At 38.7% G+C, this 20,820-nt stretch overlaps 1 protein-coding gene and 1 non-coding gene across 4 annotated transcripts in view; one reads left to right on the top strand and one right to left on the bottom strand.

The window, feature by feature from the left end:
• SLC17A5 (solute carrier family 17 member 5) overlaps positions 1–20,820 on the top strand; it is a 59,184-nt gene that overhangs the window by 19,321 nt on the left and 19,043 nt on the right. For all 3 annotated transcript variants that reach the window (XM_060167289.1, XM_060167287.1, XM_060167288.1), the window contains 5 exons: positions 819–905; positions 2,335–2,453; positions 12,882–13,040; positions 17,497–17,629; positions 19,479–19,626. In XM_060167289.1, the coding sequence (XP_060023272.1) occupies positions 819–905; positions 2,335–2,453; positions 12,882–13,040; positions 17,497–17,629; positions 19,479–19,626 (646 nt within the window). The remainder of the gene's footprint in view (positions 1–818; positions 906–2,334; positions 2,454–12,881; positions 13,041–17,496; positions 17,630–19,478; positions 19,627–20,820) is intronic.
• Positions 5,072–5,178, bottom strand: LOC132530953 (U6 spliceosomal RNA). The gene has a single exon (XR_009543959.1). It is a non-coding gene; the product is annotated as a U6 spliceosomal RNA (small nuclear RNA).

A 20,820-nucleotide genomic window follows, 5' to 3' on the forward strand; every position in this document is an offset into this window, starting at 1 on the left:
AAACCCACTTTCTGCTTTCCTACTTCCATTCATTTGCTCACCCTGTTACACCTGCCTCTATATCTTCTTTCTTATGGGACCAGATCTTGCCCATCTTTTCAAAGTCCCACTGCTGCTTCTTACATCTTTTCCTGATCTCTAGAGGTCAGAGGTAATCTGTCCTACATTTGAACTTCCATATTGCTCTGTGACACTCAACACTTTCTAACGTGTAATAATTATTTGTTTATATTTACTTCCTATATAAGACTAAAATTTGAGACCAGAAACAATGTCTGATTATTTTAGCTCCCACTGTACCTTCTATGATGTCTTCTGTTTGGTGGTTAAAATGAATTTTATCACTTATTTATCTGAAACAATTGTGTGTAATATATTTGGGGCAAATTAGATTACCAAAAGCTTCGTTCTTTTTTCTCCAGGTGTGCTGCAGTAGGCTATGTTTAGAGACCATCTTTGAGCCTTTCCCCAAACACTTGGCTTTCTAACACATTTACTAGTAATGTGGCATTTACTAGCTCATATTATAATAGGTCTTCTATTGATTGATGCCTTCTAATTCATCAGTAGCTACATAATTGTAACTAATATAACTACATATTAATGTATACATTTTACATATTGTGGGTTTTCTAGTAAATGATCCCTTAAGAGAATGGGTTGTTTATATTTACATGTGACTAACTCAACTCCTATAGGATTTGAATCACTCTTTCTTTTCTCTGTTGTCTGTTATCCGTCTCCTTTAGGCTGTAGACCTGTGTCCCCTCTTTGTTCATTTTTCTCCAAAGTTTACAAAGTCTTTGTTGTTATTCTAGGAGCACAGCTTGGGACAGTAGTTTCTCTTCCTCTTTCTGGTATAGTTTGCTTCTATATGAATTGGACTTACGTCTTCTACCTCTTTGGTAAGTTTATTCAAAAATGTAACCTAAATTATAATGTGATAGATCCAAAATGTAATAGTGATCTAATAATTGGTTAAAATATGTATATTCCAATTCACTGAAGTACCCATCTCCTAGACCACAAAGCTGTGAAACATTTACTGATAACCTGTTTTTCAAGTTTATGTGGTTAAAATGATCCAGCTGAGTTGCGACCTGATGTTAATTTTGGAATATTTGTTCAATAGAAACTGCTGTTGAATCCAGGACATAAATGCTATACTTACTATAAAAACTGCTGTGTTGTTTATTATAAAAAATGTATATTTTGAAAATATTTCTTCTCAAACAAAGTAGGATGCTCTCACTTGGTAGTTTTAATCTTTTTTATTTCTTTGTTTAGTCCCAGGGCCTTTCATTTCTCAATCTCAGTAGCAGGACGATACACATATTTAATAAATTAGATTGCCATGTAAACATTTATGCAGGAAATATATCTGCAATCAAAACAAAAAACATCAATAAACAAAAGCAGATACCTGTGGAAATAATAGATTGTAAACTTTTATTTTTTAAAAGGTTTGTCTGGTAGGCCCTGATAGGCAGAGTCATGTGGTTAAAAGTTGTTCTCTTCAGGTGCAAACTTCCCATTACAAAATAAATAAGTCATGGGGATGTAATGTACAGCACAGTGATATTGTGGTACATACTTTTTTCTTTTTTTTTTTTGGCTGCATTGGGTCTTCGTTGCTGTAGTGGGCTTTCTCTAGTTGCGGCGAATGAGGGCTACTCTTCGTTGCGGTGCACGGGCTTTTCCTTGCAGTGGCTTCTCTTGTTGTGGAGCACGGGCTCTAGGCGCACAGGTTTCAGTAGTTGTGGCTCGTGGGCTCTAGAGCGCAGGCTCAGTAGTTGTGGCACACGGGCTTAGTTGTTCCACGGCATGTGGGATCTTCCCGGACCAGGGATCAAACCCATGTCCCCTGTATTGGCAGGCGGATTCTTAATCATGGCACCGCCAGGGAAGTCCCTGTGGTACATACTTGAAAGTTGCCAAGAGAATAAATCCTAAAAGTTCTCATCACAAGAAAAAAAATGTTTGTAATTTTGTATGGTGATAGATGGTAGCCAGACATATTGTGGTGATTATTTCGCAGTGTATATAAATATCAAATCATTTTGTTGTCCACTTGAAACTAATGTAATGTTATATGTCAGTTATACTGCAATTTTTTTAAAAAGTTTTTCCTCTTAAAAATTTATAGGAGAAAAAAAAAAATTTATAGGAGATAATACAAATAGCAGTTATCCCATTAAAGAATTATGAGAAGAACTTGAAAACAAAGCTGAAACCAATTTTTCATTAAGTTTATAATTACATAATTTTTTCAAGACAGAAAAATTGCTGTTGGTGCATACTAATTTCATTTACCTCTTATTTTTCTATTTTAAGGTATAGTTGGAATCATTTGGTTTATTTTGTGGATCTGGTTAGTTAGTGATACACCAGAAACTCACAAGACAATCTCCCCCTATGAAAAGGAATACATTCTTTCATCATTAAGAAATCAGGTAAGGACTTTGGCACATTTTAAAAATAATTTCAGAATCTTTTTTTTCTTCAGAATTAAGATACCAGTTTTTTAATAGATATTTCTGTTGTGCACACTCTAGGCAAAGTAGAGCAGGCGAATTAAATAAATCTACAAAGTACTGTTTTGTCCAAGAAATGTCAATTCTTTCTAGTTTAAATCTATGAAATTTAAAATCTAGAAATTTATTTAAATCTAGTTTAAATCTATGAAAAATTACTTTTCTAAGTCATTTTAAACCTTCTAGAGTAATGATCATCAAGTGAGCCTCCTTTGTCTTCTTAATTAGTAGAAAATAAGATGTGTTATTTACAAAAGGAATCTTATAGCTATACCCTAAATGCTAGTTGTTAGAAAACTAGTGTGTTTTTATCTGTATTTTAGAGTGTGATTTAACAAGGACAGCACATTTATTGTAATATATAATAATATAATATGATATACACCTGTCTGCTCCTCTAGGGTAGCCATTCAGGAAAAATTTATACTTAACTAAAGTAAGATTTGTTTCACTTAATTGAGCACAATAGCAAGTCAGAAATAAAAGTCTATCATAATTTAATAGTCTATCATAATTTAATTTATGATAAATTATGTATCATAATTTAATACATAATTTATCATAAATTCTCAAGCCACGGGGACAAAATATTTGCCTTTTGGTGGGAATAAAAGAAGAACATGAAAACATTAGGAAAATTAAAATATATACAGTCTTTTCTTTAGCATTGTTAATGGCTTCATAGTCACTTTATTTGTTTAAGAACATAAAATATTTCATGTAAGACTTTTCTTGCCCACTGAGTTATTATTACTGATATTTTCAATTTTTATATATAGTAAACCAGACAGTACTTAAACATTTACTCACTCACATTTCCTTTTTTTTTTTGGTTGCATTGGGTCTTTGTTGCTGCTCACAGGCTTTCTCTAGTTGCAGCGAGTGGGGGCTACTCTTTGTTGTGGTGCACAGGCTTCCCATTGCGGCGGCTTCTCTTGCTGCGGAGCACGGGCTCTAGGCGCACGGGCTCCGTAGTTGTGGCTCACGGGCTTAGTTGCTCCGCAGCATGTGGGATCTTCCTGGACCAGGGCTCAAACCCATGTGCCCTGCATTGGCAGGCGGATTCTTAACCACTGTGCCACCAAGGAAGTCCCGCATTTCTTTTTAAGTTTTACAATTTGCTACAAAGATCTCTATAAACTGCTGAATTTTAAGAAATATGGCATCGCTTGGTCTTTGCCAAAGGTTGACAAAAATCTGGAAGAAATCACCAGTGTAATAAAGAAAATGACTTTGAGATCTCAGTGTTCTCTGAGATGTTAATCAAATGAATCACCCACTTTTTCTCACTAAGGAACAGATTAAAAGACTTAAATGCATTGTAAATGGGTCTTGCCACGTAAAACTTGATATATCTTATATATACAATGGAATATTACTTGGCCATAAAAAAGAATAAAATTTTGCCATTTGCAGCAACATGAATGGACCTGGAGGGTATTATGCTTAGTGAAATAAGTCAGACAGAGAAAGACAAATACTATGTCTTTTTATTTATATGTGGAATCTAAAAAATAAAACAAATGAACAAATATTAAACAGAAACAGGCTCATAGATACAGAGAACAAACTAGTGCTTACCAGAGGGAGAGGGGTCAGGGCAGAGGCAAGATAGGTGAAGGGGATTAAGAGGTACAAACTATCAGCTAAAATAAGTAAGTTACAAGGATGTAATGCACAGCACAGGAATGTAGTCAACATTTTATAATAACTTTGTATGGAGCATAAGCTATAAATATACTGAATTACTCTTTTGTACACCTGAAACTAATATAATATTGTAAGTCAACTATACTTCAATTTTTTAAAAAACTTGATATGTTTTCTCACATTTTTTCAGCATTGATGATTAATTTGCTTCTTCTAAAACTTCATTTTTATCATTCTTTTTGTGGACTTATGAAACCTTTTAGTTTATTTAGTTTTTTTTAAAGCTAGCTTAATATATGCCTAAATCTGTCCATTATCCAAACCTAAGGTTAATTTGTTTTTCCATATGCTTCAGAAATTGGAATAGTCAGAAGCAAGAGGAATTAGGGGAATTAGGTTTCATAGAACTCCAAACTGCATTCTTAAACCAGATGACACTGTAGTTGAAAATGTCATAAAATACTGTGTTACATGAAGCTCCACTTTTAAATCTTGGATCCAAGAAATGTTCGGCATCTGCTGTACTTCATTCATTCCTTAAACTTCCTTGAAAGCTTACTGTGTTCTAGGTTCTTTGTCAGGTACTGAGGACTAAAAAATTAATCAAAGAGAGGGAGTGAACAAGACATGGTTCCTGTGGGACCTGTGATCTCCAGAGGGAGACAGACATGGATGAACAGAATTTCAATATAATACAGGCTGAACAGTGCTGTGCTACAGGTTACACAGTACATCTTTGGTACAGAGAAGGCAGGGGTCTTCAGCCAGCCTAGGAACAGATAGGAAAAGTTCTGGTGTTGATGGTCTCTGGCCAAAGACTGTCAGCAACATACCTGTAGTTGAACAAAGGGGTTTCTTTCTTTCTTCCTTTTTTTTTTTTTTTCTTTTTAAGTGTGGAACGCTTCGTGAATTTGCCTGTCATCCTTGTGCAGGGGCCGTGCTAATCTTCTCTGTATTGTTCCAGTTTTAGTACATGTGCTGCCAGTGTGAACACGGCGTTTCTTGTTTTGCTGCAGTGAAGAAGAAAGCACACCATGAGGAACCACAGGGCATCCCAGCGAGAGAGCAGAGGGCAGCTTGTTATAGCTTAGACTTGTGTTAGGAAGCAGTAGTGACTCACATTAGCCGGGAGAGGAAGGTTTTGCGCCTTTGTGTGGTTCATACCTTCTTGTTTTGTTGTTGTTGTTTTGTTTTTGGGGGGTGTTTTTTTTTTTTTGACCACACTGAGCGGCATGCTGGATCTTAGTTCCCTGACCACGGATCGAAACTATGCCCCCTGCATTGGGAGCCCAGAGTCTTAACCACTGGACCTCCAGGGAAGTCCTCATAGATTTTGTTTTTGTCTGTGCTCAGAGGTGATTAAGGAGTGGCCTATTTGTCTCATTCCATCATTCTCTTTTTTTTTTTGCGGTACGCGGGCCTCTCACTGTTGTGGCCTCTCCTGTTGCGAGCACAGGCTCCGGACGCACAGGCTCAGCAGCCATGGCTCATGGGCCCAGCCGCTCCGTGGCATGTGGGATCTTCCCGGACCGGGGCACAAACCCGTGTGCCCTGCATCGGCAGGCGGACTCGCAACCACTGCGCCACCAGGGAAGCCCCATCATTCTTATAGAGTGACTTTGTTCACAGTCAATGGAGCACACTGTGGCCCAGTTGTTAGAAGCAGGCCAGCTCAGGTGACAGCAGCCAGAGGCTGCTTGTTTCTTTCTTACTGGTAAAGGCTGTATCTGCACAATCTTGAAAGAGAAGTTGGAGTTAACCAGGCAAATTGGGAGAGTGAGAGATGTGCGGGCATCCCAGGCCAAGGATGTGGTATAAGCAGAGACAGAGGAGAGAGAGTCGTACCTGCCAGGATAGTGCCAGGAGTCAGCTATTGCTGCAGGTAAAAGGCAAAGGCAGATAGTGGCAGGAGATTGTAGGGCGTGGGCAGAAGCCTGATCATGGAGCGTCCGGTACACCCCGCTGAAGAGCTTAGACTTTATCCGTTAGGCACTGCGATGCCATGAACTGTTTGTAAGCTTGAGGTGACAGAGTGAAGTTTGAGTTTTATAAAGCTTACGCTAACAGCTGTGTGGAGAGAAGGTCTGAGCCAGACAAGCAGGGGCTCCAGTTATAATGCTCTCTCAGTTATCCAGCTAAGAAAAGCCTGTACTTACAGGCAGAAATGTGATTTCATTCTTGCAATAAGTAGATTCTACATTTATGACAGCATGGATAGTTCTAATTCTGATTCAGAAATGTTACAAGAGAGGAATAAAATCTTCAAGGCACTCTGCAGGTAAACTCAGAAGGCCAGCTCATGACTAGCTCATGGATAGACTGCCTATAGTAAGTAACTAGTGAGTGTTTTAAGATCATCAACTACTGCTCTGTGTTGAAGATGTCCCTTTTTTTTTTCAGATGTAGAAGGAAGGATTTATTATTACTTGCAATGAGTAAGGAGAACACCGGGGATTTTCCCCAAAGCAATGCCTCTCTCTCTTTTTTTTTTAAATTGAAGTATAGTTGATGTATAGTATTATGTAAGTTACAGGTATACAATATAATGATTCACAATTTTTAAAGATTATGCTCCATTTATAGTTATTATAAAATATTGTCTATATTCCCCATGTTGTACAATATATCCTTGTAGCCTATTTTATACCTAATAGTTTGTACCTCTTTATCCCCTACCCTTATGATGCCCCTCCCCCCTTCCCTCTCCCCACTGATAATCATTAGTTTTTTCTCTATATCTGTGAGTCTGCTTCTTTTTTGTTATCTTCACTAGTTTGTTGTATTTTTTTTAGATTCCACAATTAATGATATCATACAGTATTTGTCTTCCTCTGTCTGACTTATTTCACTTAGCATAATGCCCTCCAAGTCCATCCATGGTGCTACAAATGGCAAAATTTCATTCTTTTTTACAGCTGAATAGTATTCCATTGTGTATGTTTACCATATCTTCTTTATCCATTCCTCTGTTGATGGACATTTAGGTTGCTTCCATGTCTTGGCTATTGTAAACAGTGCTCCAATGAACATTGGGGTGCATGTATCCTTTCAGACCATGTTTTTCTCCAGATATATGCCCAGGAGTGGGATTGCTGGATCATATGGTAATTCCATTTTTAGTTTTTTAAGGAACCTCCATACTGTTCTCCATAGTGGCTGCACCAATTTACATTCCCAACAACAGTGCAAGAGGGTTCTCATCTCTCCACACCTTCTCCAGCATTTATTGCTTGTGGATTTTTTGATGATAGCCATTTTGACTGGTGTGAGGTGTATCTCATTGTAGTTTTTTTAAATATTTATTATTTATTTGGCTGCACTGGGTCTTAGTTGCAGCATGTGAGGTCTTCGTTGCTGCACGCAGGATCTTCATGCGGGATCTTCATTGCGGTGTGCAGCATCTTTAGTTGTGGCATGAAGGATCTTTAGTTGCAGCATGCAGGATCTTTTTTTTTTTTTTTTTAGTTGCAGCATGCATTCTGAAAGAATCTTTTAGTTGTGGCATGCAGACTCTTAGTTGCGGTATGTGAGATCTAGTTCCCTGACCAGGGATCAAACCCAGGCCCCCTGCGTTGGGAGCATGGAGTCTTACCTGCTGGACCACCAGGGAAGTCCCCTCATTGTAGTTTTGATTTGCATTTCTCTAATATTTAGCAATGTTGAACATCTTTTCATGTGCCTCTTGGCCATCTGTATGTCTTCTTTGGAGAAGTGTCTATTTAGGTCTTCTTTCCATTTTTTATTGGATTGTTTGTTTTTTTGATGTTGAGTTGTATGAGCTGTGTATATATGTTGAATATTAACCCCTTATCAGTCATATCATTTGCAAATATATTCTCTCATTCAGTAGGTTGTCTTTTCGTTTTGTTGATGGTTTACTTTGCTGTGCAAAAGCTTTTAAGTTTCATTAGGTCCCATTTGTTTATTTTTGCTTTTATTTACTTGGCTTTAGAAAACAGATCCAAGAAAATATTGCTACAATTTATGTCAGAGGGTGTTCTGCCTATGTTTTCCTCTAGGAATTTTATGGTATCCAGTCTTACATTTAGGTCTTTAATCCATTTTTAGTTATTATTTTTGTGTCTGGTGTTACAGAATGTTATAATTTTTTCTTTTACATGTAGCTGTCCAGTTTTCCCAGCATCACTTATTGAAGAGACTGTCTTTTCTCCATTGTATATTCTTGCCCCCATTGTTGTAGATTAATTGACCATAAGTGCCTGGATTTATTTCTGAGCTTTCTATTCGGTTCCATTAATCTATGTGTCTGTTTTTGTGCCAGTACCATACTGGTTTGATTACTATAGCTTTATAATATAGTCTGAAGTCAGGAGCACATTCCTCCAGCTCTGTTCTTCTTTCTCAAGATTGTTTTGGATATTTGAGGTCTTTTACGTTTCCATACAAATTTTAAAATTATTTGTTCTGGTTCTGTGCAAAAAAAGCCATTGGTATTCTGATAGGGAGTGCATTGAATCTGTAGATTGCCTTGGATAGTATGGTCATTGTAACAATATTAATTCTTCCAATCCAAGAACACATTATATGAAGGTCTCTTTTTAAAAAAATTTTTAAGACATTACCACTTTACCCATTGAAGTTTTCTTTTCTCAAGAGATCTCGTATTGGTTTTTTTCTTTTCTTAAGTCTTTTTTTAAAAACATTTATTTATTTATTTATTTGGCTGAGCCGGGTCTTAGTTGCAGCATGCAGGATCTTCGATCTTCGTTGCAGCATGCAGGTTCTTTAGTTGCAGCATGTGGACTCTTAGTTGTGGCATGTGGGAGTATATCTGCTTTTGGTTTTTTTCTTTTCTTTACTTAAGTCTTTTTTTTTTAATATTTATTTATTTGGCCGTGCTGGGTCTTAGTTGCAGCACGCAGGATCTTCAGTCTTCATTGCAACATGCAGGTTCTTTAATTGCAGCATGTGGACTCTTAGTTGCGGCATGTGGGATCTAGTTCCCTGACCAGGGATCAAATGCAGGCCCCCTGCATTGGGAGCATGGAGTCTTAGACACTGGACCACCAGGGAAGTCCCTTTACTTAAGTCTTGAGAACAGCATGTTTTTTTTTTTTTTTAGCATGTTTTATAACTGTTTTGCTTCTCTTTTATACCTTTTAGAAAGAGTGTACAATTTTGCAGCCTTAAGCAAATGAGGGCTCTGGCTTGAATATTTAGTTGACCTAACTTAAGAACATGTATTGCATGCAGCTTTTTCTCAACCAATTTGCTTTTATTTGCATTTGACAGGAAGACATTTTTTTTGTGAAGTTACGCATAGAAGATACTCAAATGTTGTTGAATATCCTTACCCTTCCTTTATAGTCTAGAAGAATTTGCTCATCTGACAACAAATACATTTTTGTTTTGTCTTTTTCTGCTTCAACTTGTATGAAAAAAAAGCTGTATGGGCTATTATTGCTAATTTAATGATAGATTCTCTCTACAAGATCCAAGACCTCATTGATTGTTCCTTCAGAAATTCCCTTACTCAAATATCTAAAGAAAATTTGCTCCCAGCCAAGAGGGGCTAGAGCTGGTTCACAGGCTACTTCAGGGTTCACAGCTGGGAGCAAGATCTGTATGTCTTTTACATAACACACAGGCATGTGTGACTCCTGCCAGGTCCCTTGACATGTTTCTAGATCCCTCTGCCCCCAGAAAGGCACTTTTGCCCGTGGATGGATGCCAAATTGTTGCTGGGGGTAGAGGACAATGGATACCAGTAGGGGACATATTATTTGGCCATCTTGCTGACGTCACTCTCCACATATAGCTGGTTATGGTTGAGTGATTCTCCAGAAACATCAGATTATCAAAAATTCAATTGATATACTGCAAAAATATTCCAGTATGGCCCAGTTTGCTTCAGTTTTGCTTCATTTGTACAAGCAAGATTACGCCTAAATACTGGTGAAGAGCTACGAAAGCTATTATCAGAGCTTCTAAAACATCACCATCAGTAAGTGTAAATACATGCAGCATGAGTCTTAAAATTATTACATATTTCACATTAAAGTTTATATTTCCAGGAGGGGGGAATACATTATTCAGAATATATTTAGTTTTCAGAGATCAGATACATTTAAGCTCGTATCTTTCAACACAGAAGTGTGATTTCGTTTCCTTTGTGAGTTTCACAGCCACGTAAAAAGAGCTATGTTCCAAATTCCTTTAAACTCTAAAATCTCTAGACTGGTTTTTTCCTTCCTCTTTGTCCTAAGATTTTCAAGCAAGGGGTGGCAGAGGGCAGGGGGGAGATTGCAGAATTCTTTAATTACTACAGCAGAGGATCCCAAAGTTTGCTACACTTTGAAATCACCTGGGGATCTTTAAAAAATACAGCCACCTACCTCCTACACACCTCCCAACCTGATTTAATTGGTCTCAGTGTAATATTGGCCCTGGAGTGTTTTAAGCTCCCCTGGTGATTCTAATGTGCAGCAAAGTTTGGGAACCACTGCTGTGTAGAATCACCAGGGAAGCTTTTTAAAATATCTGCCTTGCTCTAGAGCCCGCGAGCCACAACTACTGAAGCCTCCACGCCTAGAGCCCATGCTCCGCAAGAGAAGCCACCGCAATGAGAAGCCCGCGCACCGCAACAAAGAGTAGCCCCTGCTCACCGCAACTAGAGAAAGCCCGCGCGCAGCACCGAAAACCCAGTGCAGCCAAAACTAAATAAGCAACAAATAAATAAATAAAAGAAAAATGAATCCCTTATTGATAGATAAATAAATAAATAAATAAATAAATAAATAAAATATATGCCTTGGCCCTCCACTCAGAAGTTTGGCTTTGGCTTTGATTCAGCAGGTCTGGGGTAGAACACAGCCATCTGTAATTTTGAAGTGTCAAAGGTGATTCTGAAGCGTAGCTGGAACCGAGAACCACTGCTATGTAAGAATAAATGTCCCCTCTCCTTCTCTGCTCCCACCTCCCCTACATCTTTGACATAGTGGAGAACACAAGAGCATATCTACCAAGTCACAATGAAAGTCCCTAGAAAAAGGCCACAAGAAGGTTAATACTGGTTCTTCCTCTTTTTTTTTTTCTTTTTTTTGGTTCTTCCTCTTTTTGAAATAATAGTGAACCCTGGAGGTAGAAACATAGATTGCTCTAGCTTTTGAGGAAGACACAGCAGAGCCTCAGGATATAGGAAATGTAAGGAACTGATTTCCCAGGCCAGTGGTCTTCAGGCTTTACTTAATCATGCATCAATAAAGCAATGGGGACAGGGGCTTAACAACCTGAATATATGCATGTTTTTACAGTTATCTACATGCACTGCTGTACGTATGGACGTTATAAAACGTCCATAAAGATAGGCTTTTTAAAGGGTGAGTAAGGTGAAATAAACAGTATGTACATCATTTTTGAATTTTAATAGGAGAAACCTTTTTATCACTTAAAATTAGTAATGATATGTTGTTTAATGGGACCAGTGTGTTTGAATACGGTGTATTTTTTAAAATAAATTTATTTATTTATTTATTGGCTGCATTGGGTCTTTGTTGCTGTGCACAGGCTTTCTCTAGTTGCAGCGAGCAGGGGCTACTCTTTGTTGTGGTGCGCAGGCTTCTCATTGCGGCGGCTTCTCTTGTTGCGGAGCACAGGCTCCAGACGCGCAGGCTCAGTAGTTGTGGCGCACGGGCTTAGTGGCTCCACGGCATGTGGGATCTTCCCAGGCCAGGGCTTGAACCCATGTCCCCTGCACTGGCAGGTGGATTCTTAATCACTGCACCACCAGGGAAGTCCCAATACGGTGTATTTGATGAGCCTGCCATTATTTCGCTTGGTGAAAGGACTCAAGAGGAAAAGTGTCAATTCTACTATTTTCTTGGTGTTCACTCGTGCTTACATTATTAGACTTCTGTTTACTTTCTCCTTAAGAATCTTTTGAAGACATTGTTTGATTTTGTAGATTTCTTTTAATTAAAACTGGCTAATAAAATCCATAAATCCATTTTAAAAGGCAGATGTAAACTGTAACATGCTGTAATATTACACCGAGGGCAGACCAACAAGTAAGGATGCCATTAACCCCTTTTCATTGGGGAAATCATACAACATGTGATGGTCTGACATATTCCAGGGCCAACCTGTTTGTTAAATATTAATAGAGCTTAATTTCTCTTTGTACAATAAAAGTGAGTATAGATAGAAGATCTGTTATGTCTTTCCACGCCATGGTGGATTATCTCGCTACCGCTGGGGTGCTTACATCCTGCTTTGAAGACCGTCACTCCAGATGGCTACATAAAAACCTTCTATTGCACAGTTCTTATAGATCATTGTAAATGAATAAAGATGGGAGAATGAAATATGAATTCTAATAGGACTTCTAATCTCTTTCCTTTGCCCTTATGTCAGCCTCTGAATTTGATTATTAAACTGTCCTCTGTTTTTTAGGTGGAGAAAGTAATAGTGCAGGTGACTTCTGACATTCGTAAGGAGTATTTAGTTTGACATTTTAGCTCTAAGATTACATTTCTGTTTTTTCTTCAGATCTGAATCATGGAGTTTCTATTGCTGTTTAATACTTTAAAAGAGTTGTTTAAAAATCTGGGATTTAGTAATCAAGGTTGATAACATATTCTAGATGGAATTTTAGCTGATCGGATACAGATCTAAACATAGCATGAACATAGCTGTAGCTTATCCTAATTATGCCTGTTTTTTTTTTTTCTTTTTCAGCTCTCTTCACAGAAGTCAGTGCCATGGGTACCTATGCTGAAATCACTAGCACTTTGGGCTATTGTAGTTGCACATTTTTCTTACAACTGGACTTTTTATACTTTATTGACCTTATTGCCTACTTATATGAAGGAGGTCCTAAGGTTCAATATTCAAGAGGTAAGAAAACATAAGTATCTGCTTCTTATAGAGAGTATACAGAATTTGTTTTTATCTATGTGAGACTCAGTTATTTTTCATCTTCCATTTTACTCTGATATACTAAATTCTAGAGACTGCTCTTTTTAGCCTTGCTTGTTCCTTTCCTGTGTGTGTGTTAACTCTTGATTCAGAGTATCTTGGCTGGTATGCCCTTTAACTGTGAAGGTCTTACTAGTCCCCAGGAACATGCCAGGATCTCATGATAAATGCAGGTGGTACCATATTCCATTGGGATGGTAGCCCGACTCTGCTGGGAGCCAAGAGGGGTGTTGGGAGACACAAGGTTCTTGTACAGAAGTCACTCTGCAGTGTTATCCAGGTGTTGGCAGAGCTATAGTTGCAAAGCTGTGTGAGACAGACCCCCCACTAAAACTGCCAGTTCCTTCTGAACTCATCAAACTGAGGCAATTCCTATTATCTCTATGTTGACGGAATTTGTCTTTAAAGAGATTGAAGAAAAACCTAAAGAGAAAGAGGCACAGTTTGTAAGTAAATTTGGTCGTGTTTTTGCCTTCAAGATGAAGGATAAATCAAACATGTGAAGGTTAGCAGCTAAAATGATAAAACTCTTAGAAGTGTCCATCTTTGTGACTTTGGGCTGGGCAACAGTTTCTTACATATGACACCAAAAGCACACAATGACCAAAGGAAAATATAGATAAATTGGGCTTCATCAAAATTGAAAACTTTTGTGCCTCAAAGGACACTATCGAGAATAAAAACCCACTGAATGGGAGAAAATATTTGCAAATCATATATCTGATAAATATATAAAGAATTTATACAACTCAATAATATAAGGATAAATAACCCAATTTTTTAAATGGGCAAAGGATTTGAATAGACATTTCTCCAAAGATATGCAAGTGACCAATAAGCCCAGGTAATGATGCTCAACATTATTACTCAATGGTTTGCACAGCAAAGGAAACCATAAACAGGATGAAAAGACAACCCTCAGAATGGGAGAAAATATTTGCAAACGAAGCAACTGACAAAGGATTAATCTCCAAAATATACAAGCAGCTCATGCAGCTCAATATCAAAAAAACAAGCAAGGGTCTTCCCTGGTGGCGTAGTGGTTAAGAATCTTCCTGCTAATGCAGGGGACACGGGTTTGAGCCCTGGTCCAGAAAGATCCCACGTGCCGCGGAACAACTAAGCCTGTGTGCCACAACTACTGAGTCTGCACGCTAGAGCCCGCAAGCCAAAACTACTGAGCCCGCATGCCACAACTACTGAAGCCCGTGTGCCTAGAGCCTGTGCTCCACAATAAGAGAAGCCACTTCAATGGGAAGCCCATACACCACAACAAAGAGTAGCCCCTGCTTGCCACAGCTAGAGAAAGCCTGTGCACAGCAACAAAGACCCAACACAGCCAAAACTAATAAATTAATTAATTTTTAAAAAAAATAAGCAACAAAATCCAAAAATGGGCAGAAGACCTAAATAGACATTTCTCCAAAGAAGATATACAGATTGCCAACAAACACATGAAAGGATGCTCAACATCACTAATCATTAGAGAAATACAAGTCAAAACTACAATGAGGTACCACCTCACACCGGTCAGAATGGCCATCATCAAAAAATCTACAAACAATAAATGCTGGAGAGGGTGTGGAGAAAAGGGAACCCTCTTGCACTGTTGGTGGGAATGTAAATTGATACAGCCACTATGGAGAACAGTATGGAGGTTCTTAAAAAACTAAAAATGGAATTACCATATGATCCAGCAATCCCACTACTGGGCATATACCAGAGAAAACCATAATTCAAAAAGAGTCATGTACCACAATGTTCATTGCAACACTGCTTATGACAGCCAGGACATGGAAGCAACCTAAGTGTCCATCGACAGATGCATGGATAAAGAAGATGTGTCACATATATACAATGGAATATTACTCAGCCATAAAAAGAAACAAAACTGAGTTATTTGTAGTGAGGTGGATGGACCTAGTGACTGTCATACAGAGTGAAGTAAGTCAGAAAGAGAGAAACAAATACCGTGTGCTAACACATATATATGGAATCTAAAAAAAAAAGGTTCTGATGAACCTAGGGGAAGTACAGGAATAAAGACACAGACGTAGAGAATGGTCTTGAGGACACAGGGAGGAGGAAAGGTAAGCTGGGAGGACGAAGTGAGAGAGTAGCATTGACTATGCTGGTATATACACTCCCAAATGTGAAATGGTTGGCTAATGGGGCAGCTGCGGCATAGCACAGGGAGATCAGCTCGGGGCTTTGTGACCACCTAGAGGGGTGGGATAGGGAGGGTGGGAGGGAGACGCAAGAGGGAGGGGATATGGGGATATATGTATACACATAGCTGATTCAATTTGTTATACAGTAGAAACTAACACACCATTGTAAAGCAATTATACTCCAATAAAGATGTCAAAAAATAAAATTTATTTGCCAAAACAATATATATATATATATATATATATATATACAGAAATGGAACACAAAACCATAATGAGATACCACTTCACACCTATTAGAATCAGAAAACCAATAACAAGTGTTGGTGAGGATGTAGAGGAAACAGAACCCTCACACATTGCTGGTGGGGATGTCGCTGTTACGGAAAACAGTTTGGCAATTCCTCAGAAAGTTAAACATAAAGTTATTATTATGACCCAGAAATTCCATTCTTGGGTCTATACCCAAGAGAACTGAAAACATCTGTGCACACAAAAACATGTACATGTACACAAAAGTTCATAACATTATTCGTAATGATGAAAACGTGGAAACCACCCGAATATGTATCAGCTGGTGAATAGATAAACAAAATATGGTATATTCCACAGTGGACTGTTACGCAGCCACAGAGTGGAAGCCCTGGAAGTAAAGCAGAAGCCTGGGTGGTGAATGTGATGATAGCAAGGCTGACTGCACAACTGCATTGGTTACAAGGACTTAGAGCTGTCAACAGTGTTAAAGTGAACTGTTCCGTCACCTCACTTCCAAGGCATACTGAAAACACTGGCCACATGGACCGAACCTTAAACGTCACCCAAACAGCTAAGCTGTGAAGAACTCCTCTAGTTACTTTTGAAAAAAGAGATCCATTATACTTGAAATATATCCACCAATTGCATTGACAGAAGTTAACCTGAAATAAGGCTTTACCAATAGCGTGGGACGGATTTGTTGCAAGCAACCTTGCTTTTCCTAAGCTCTCTGTTAACAGAGCCTGTCTCCTACTGTAGTGACAAATTGCATGCAAATTTAAAGATCATTCCACTGATGCTTCTATTTGCAATTTTCCCAGGAGAACTATAGAAAGAATGAAATATCAGTAGCTTACTGGTAATTAGTATATGTACTTAATTGCCTTCATTTATTTTTTTATTTTATTTTTATTTTTTTTTTTTGTGGTACGCGGGCCTCTCACCGTTGTGGCCTCTCCCGTTGCGGAGCACAGGCTCCGGACGCGCAGGCTCAGCAGCCATGGCTTATGGGCCCAGCCGCTCCGCGGCATGTGGGATCTTCCCAGACCGGGTCACGAACCCGTGTCCCCTGCATCGGCAGGCGGACTCTCAACCACTGCGCCACCAGGGAAGCCCACGTTTGTTTTTTTTTAACTGCATCTTGATTTTGCATACTTTAATTTCGGAACAAAATAAACCAAAAAAAACACAATACACAACCTTCAAACCCCATGTCAAATGTGGAAAGGGATAGGACTTGAGGCCCTTGTATCCTGCCTTAGACAGAAGGACAAAAATAAAACCACTAGACGTCAGCAGAGGGAGCCAGGTCTGGGGCTGCCGCTGGGGGAGCCATGGGGACACTCTACGGAGGGAACAAAGTCTGCAGATAGCGCTGTCACTTCATCCTCATCAGTGCCCCTGCCCAGCTCGATCATGCAGTAGAAGCGGTTGGAGCAGGTCTGGGGATCCTCAAGCGAGAAGCCGGAAGAGAGCAATATAGTTTCGAGCAGCACCTAGACGGTGCTCACTTTAGAATAATTCATTAAGCTATACATTTGACTTATGTGCTTTTCTCTATCTGAATTTTATTTTATAATAAAAATTATTTTTAAAGTAAATAACTAAATGAAAACTGTCCCGTGGGGGAAAATCCATAGGCTAATAGGAGGACGTCTTCTCTCACCGAAGCTACAGCCCAAGTCCCAAAATAACATTCAAGATTACCCTAAGCATACTGCACTATGGGAGCTCTGGTTGCCTCTGAGACAGGCTCTCTGGGACTGCATTGAACTGAATCCCATAATCCTTAGAAAAATCAGACTTATTTGCTGTATTATATAAAAATTAACAGAATACTGCTATGTATCTCCTTTGCTTTCACATGGTGGTGGATGTGTGTGTGTGTATATGTTGTTTTGGTTCTTCCTCCCTCCATAATTAATTCCGGATCTTCTTATTCCTTCCAGAACGGGTTTTTATCTGCAGTCCCTTATTTAGGCTGTTGGTTATGTATGATCCTGTCTGGTCAGGCCGCTGACAATTTAAGGGCAAAATGGAATTTTTCAACTCTATGTGTTCGAAGAGTTTTTAGCCTTATAGGTAGGTAAAAATGAATCAGGTTTGGTTTCGGTTTACAATTATTTACTGTGTTTACAAGGCAAGGCAAAATAAAAATGATAATAGTAGTCATTTGTTCACATATTAAAACAATATATTTTAATGCATGTAGTGCATGTCTATACAAGATGGTTCTTTTTGAATGATGCATTTTGAAGATTAAGATTTATAATATCCTATTATATCTACCATACTCTTGTAACTATAAAAAAAGGCATGCTTTGCTGAATATCTTCCCCAGAATTTTTTTTTTAATTTATTTATTTTATTTATTTATTATTGGCTGTGTTGGGTCTTTGTTGCTGCACGCGAGCTTTCTCTAGTTGCAGTAAGCGGGGGCTACTCTTTGTTGTGGTGTGTGGGCTTCTCATTGCGGTGACTTCTCTTGTTGCGGAGCACGGGTTCTAGGTGCGCGGGCTTCAGTAGTTGTAGCGCACGGGCTTAGTTGCTCCGCGGCATGTGGGATCTTCCCGCACCAGGGCTTGAACCCGTGTCCCTTGCCTTGGCAGGCAGATTCTTACCCATTGCGCCACCAGGGAAGTCCATCTTCCCCAGAATTTTAAAAATCACTTTGTTTTCAACTCTTAAGTTTGCAATGAAAATAAGATTTTTAAGTCTCCATCCCTTTTCTATTTTAAATTTCAATCAAAAATGTATACTAACATTATTATATCAAATGAGGAGCTATAAATCAAAGCTGTAACTCAAAGGAAGCTTAAATAATCATGTGTTTCAGAGTCTGATTTCAGAAATGTGAATTTTAGAACTATGTAGGACAGGGACTTCCCTGGCAGTCCAGTGGCTTCCACTGCAGGGGGCACGGGTTTGATCCCTGGTCTGGCAACTAAGATCCCACATGCCGTGTGGCGTGGCCAGGAAATAAATTTTTAAAAAAACAAAAAAACCCATGTAGGACAATTATTCGAGTAAGTAGAGACCCTCAAAGTCACTGATGACTGTACTTCCATAATTACATTGTAAAGGGACCCTATTCAATGTAATTCTGAAAACACCTTCTGAGCACCTGCAGCTACAATGTGCTGTCCAGTTCCACTGCTTACTGACCTCGACTCTGGAGAAATTTTTCCACATCTACAAGTGAAATAAATCCCTTTAGATTTAATTCGATTTTTTCTTTTTTGGCTTTCTGTGGACCTGCTCTGTCTAGTACAGTAGCCACTAGCCATATGTGGCTGTTTAAATGTAATTGAAATTTAAAAATAAGTTCCTTGTTGCAGTATATACAAATACAACATTTCCATCATCACAGAGAGTTGTTGGATGGCACTGCTATTGACACAGAGAGAAAACAGCAGCCCACTCGTTAGGTCCCTTCCTGTATTACTTGTATTTTATGCTTAACTGCCTGTAATAAACTCCACGTATCGTTTTCAGTTGTCAAAACCTAGATGGAGTGTTTTTCTAACTTTATCCAGCAAAGTTTATTATTTAGTTTATCTTCTTTGGTTATGTGAACTTTGAATCACATTCTGTATCAACTATTGCTTCTCTCTAGAACCATATTCTTCAGTCATTCTCTTGTTCTTTTCTTAAACATTGTAGAACTTTGAGTGCTGGTCACACGTAGATTTAATAACATTGCATAGTGAGATTTTTGTTTTTTATGTTTTATAATAGTTGCATTAATCCTATATGTTTTCCAGCAAATTTTTTTTTCATGAAACTAATTTAAACTGAGTCTTCTAGGCAATATACTGTTTCTACAGTAGATGGCAGTAATATCAAATCTCAGATTTATGCTATATTAAAGAGCAAGCAAATATTAATGCTGGGGCTTCCTTTTTTTCTTTTTATAATTTTTTCACTCCAGGAATGATTGGACCTGCAGTATTCCTGGTAGCCGCTGGATTTATAGGTTGTGATTATTCTTTGGCTGTTGCGTTCCTAACCATATCCACAACACTGGGAGGCTTTTGCTCCTCTGGATTTAGCATCAACCATCTGGACATTGCTCCTTCGTGAGTACTGATATATAAAGATTCGTTCTCACTGACTTGAAACTATTTCCTTTAAGTGTGGTAAAATATATATAACATAAAATTTGCCATTTTTAAGCGTATAGTTCTGTGGCGTTAAGTACATCCATTCACATTATTATGCAACCATCACCATGATCCATTCCAGAACGTTTTTATCTTCCCACACTGAAACCCTGGACCCATTAAACGCTAACTCCCATTCCCCCCGCTCACGCCCCAGCCCCTGGCAACTGCCATTCTACTACTTTCTGTCTCTATGCATTTGACTACTCTAGGAATGACACCACACAGCTAGTAAATGATAGAGCCACAACTTCCCCCTAAAATCTTACTTTTAATCCCAGCATTCTTTCTACAGCTATTTCTCTGGAAATATTCTTTGGACCTGTGTCAGTTGACAAGGTAGAGGAGGGGACTGTGTAAATATTTTAACCCAGGGGATTTGATGCACTTATTTTTTTTTTAAATAATGAATATGAATTTATTTTTGGAGAAAAGACCAGTGGTCTCCTGCCACCTTTCCCCTACCCCCAGTTCTTCCCACCTAGACTACCACAGGATCTTCTGATTTCTGTTAATCCTTGTCTCCCATCCCTTCAATAAATACTTCTAAATAAGCTCCAACAAACTGATGCTCACAGAGCTTGAGTGGACCTTTGAAATCATTCTAATCCAGTCTCTCGTTTTATATAAGAAGTCCAGGAAGGCTCCGTAGCATGGGAGATGCTTAACTCTGGGCGGAGTCCTGTCTGCCGCTCCATAATGCTACAGGGGCTCATTCTCGGCCTGTGGTCCACTGCCGTTTCCTCTCCATCCATCTGAATCCTTTCCAGTTCACATCCCAGTTCTTCATTAAGCCTTTCCAGGCCATTGTGCTTTTTTCTCTTCCTTTTCTCAATTTACAATTTTATGCTGGATACCATACCTTAATTTGTAATTATTTCTAAATGTAACTCTTCTCTTTCTTACCTCCCCAATTTGCATGTAAGCTTCCTCAGACTGAGACATCCATATCACAGCTTCTGCAGAAGGAGAGGCACCCCCAGTCCATACTTGCTGAGTGGTTGATTTATCTGATCATACTAAGCAAATAGGAGCTTCAGTGCTACATACCCTTATCAGTGGGGAACCAAAGAAAGAACACCAGCAACACTTGTGTATTGGCCAAGAAAC

This window comes from Lagenorhynchus albirostris, chromosome 12 (genome assembly GCF_949774975.1).
Source record: "Lagenorhynchus albirostris chromosome 12, mLagAlb1.1, whole genome shotgun sequence".
Lineage (NCBI taxonomy): Eukaryota > Metazoa > Chordata > Mammalia > Artiodactyla > Delphinidae > Lagenorhynchus > Lagenorhynchus albirostris.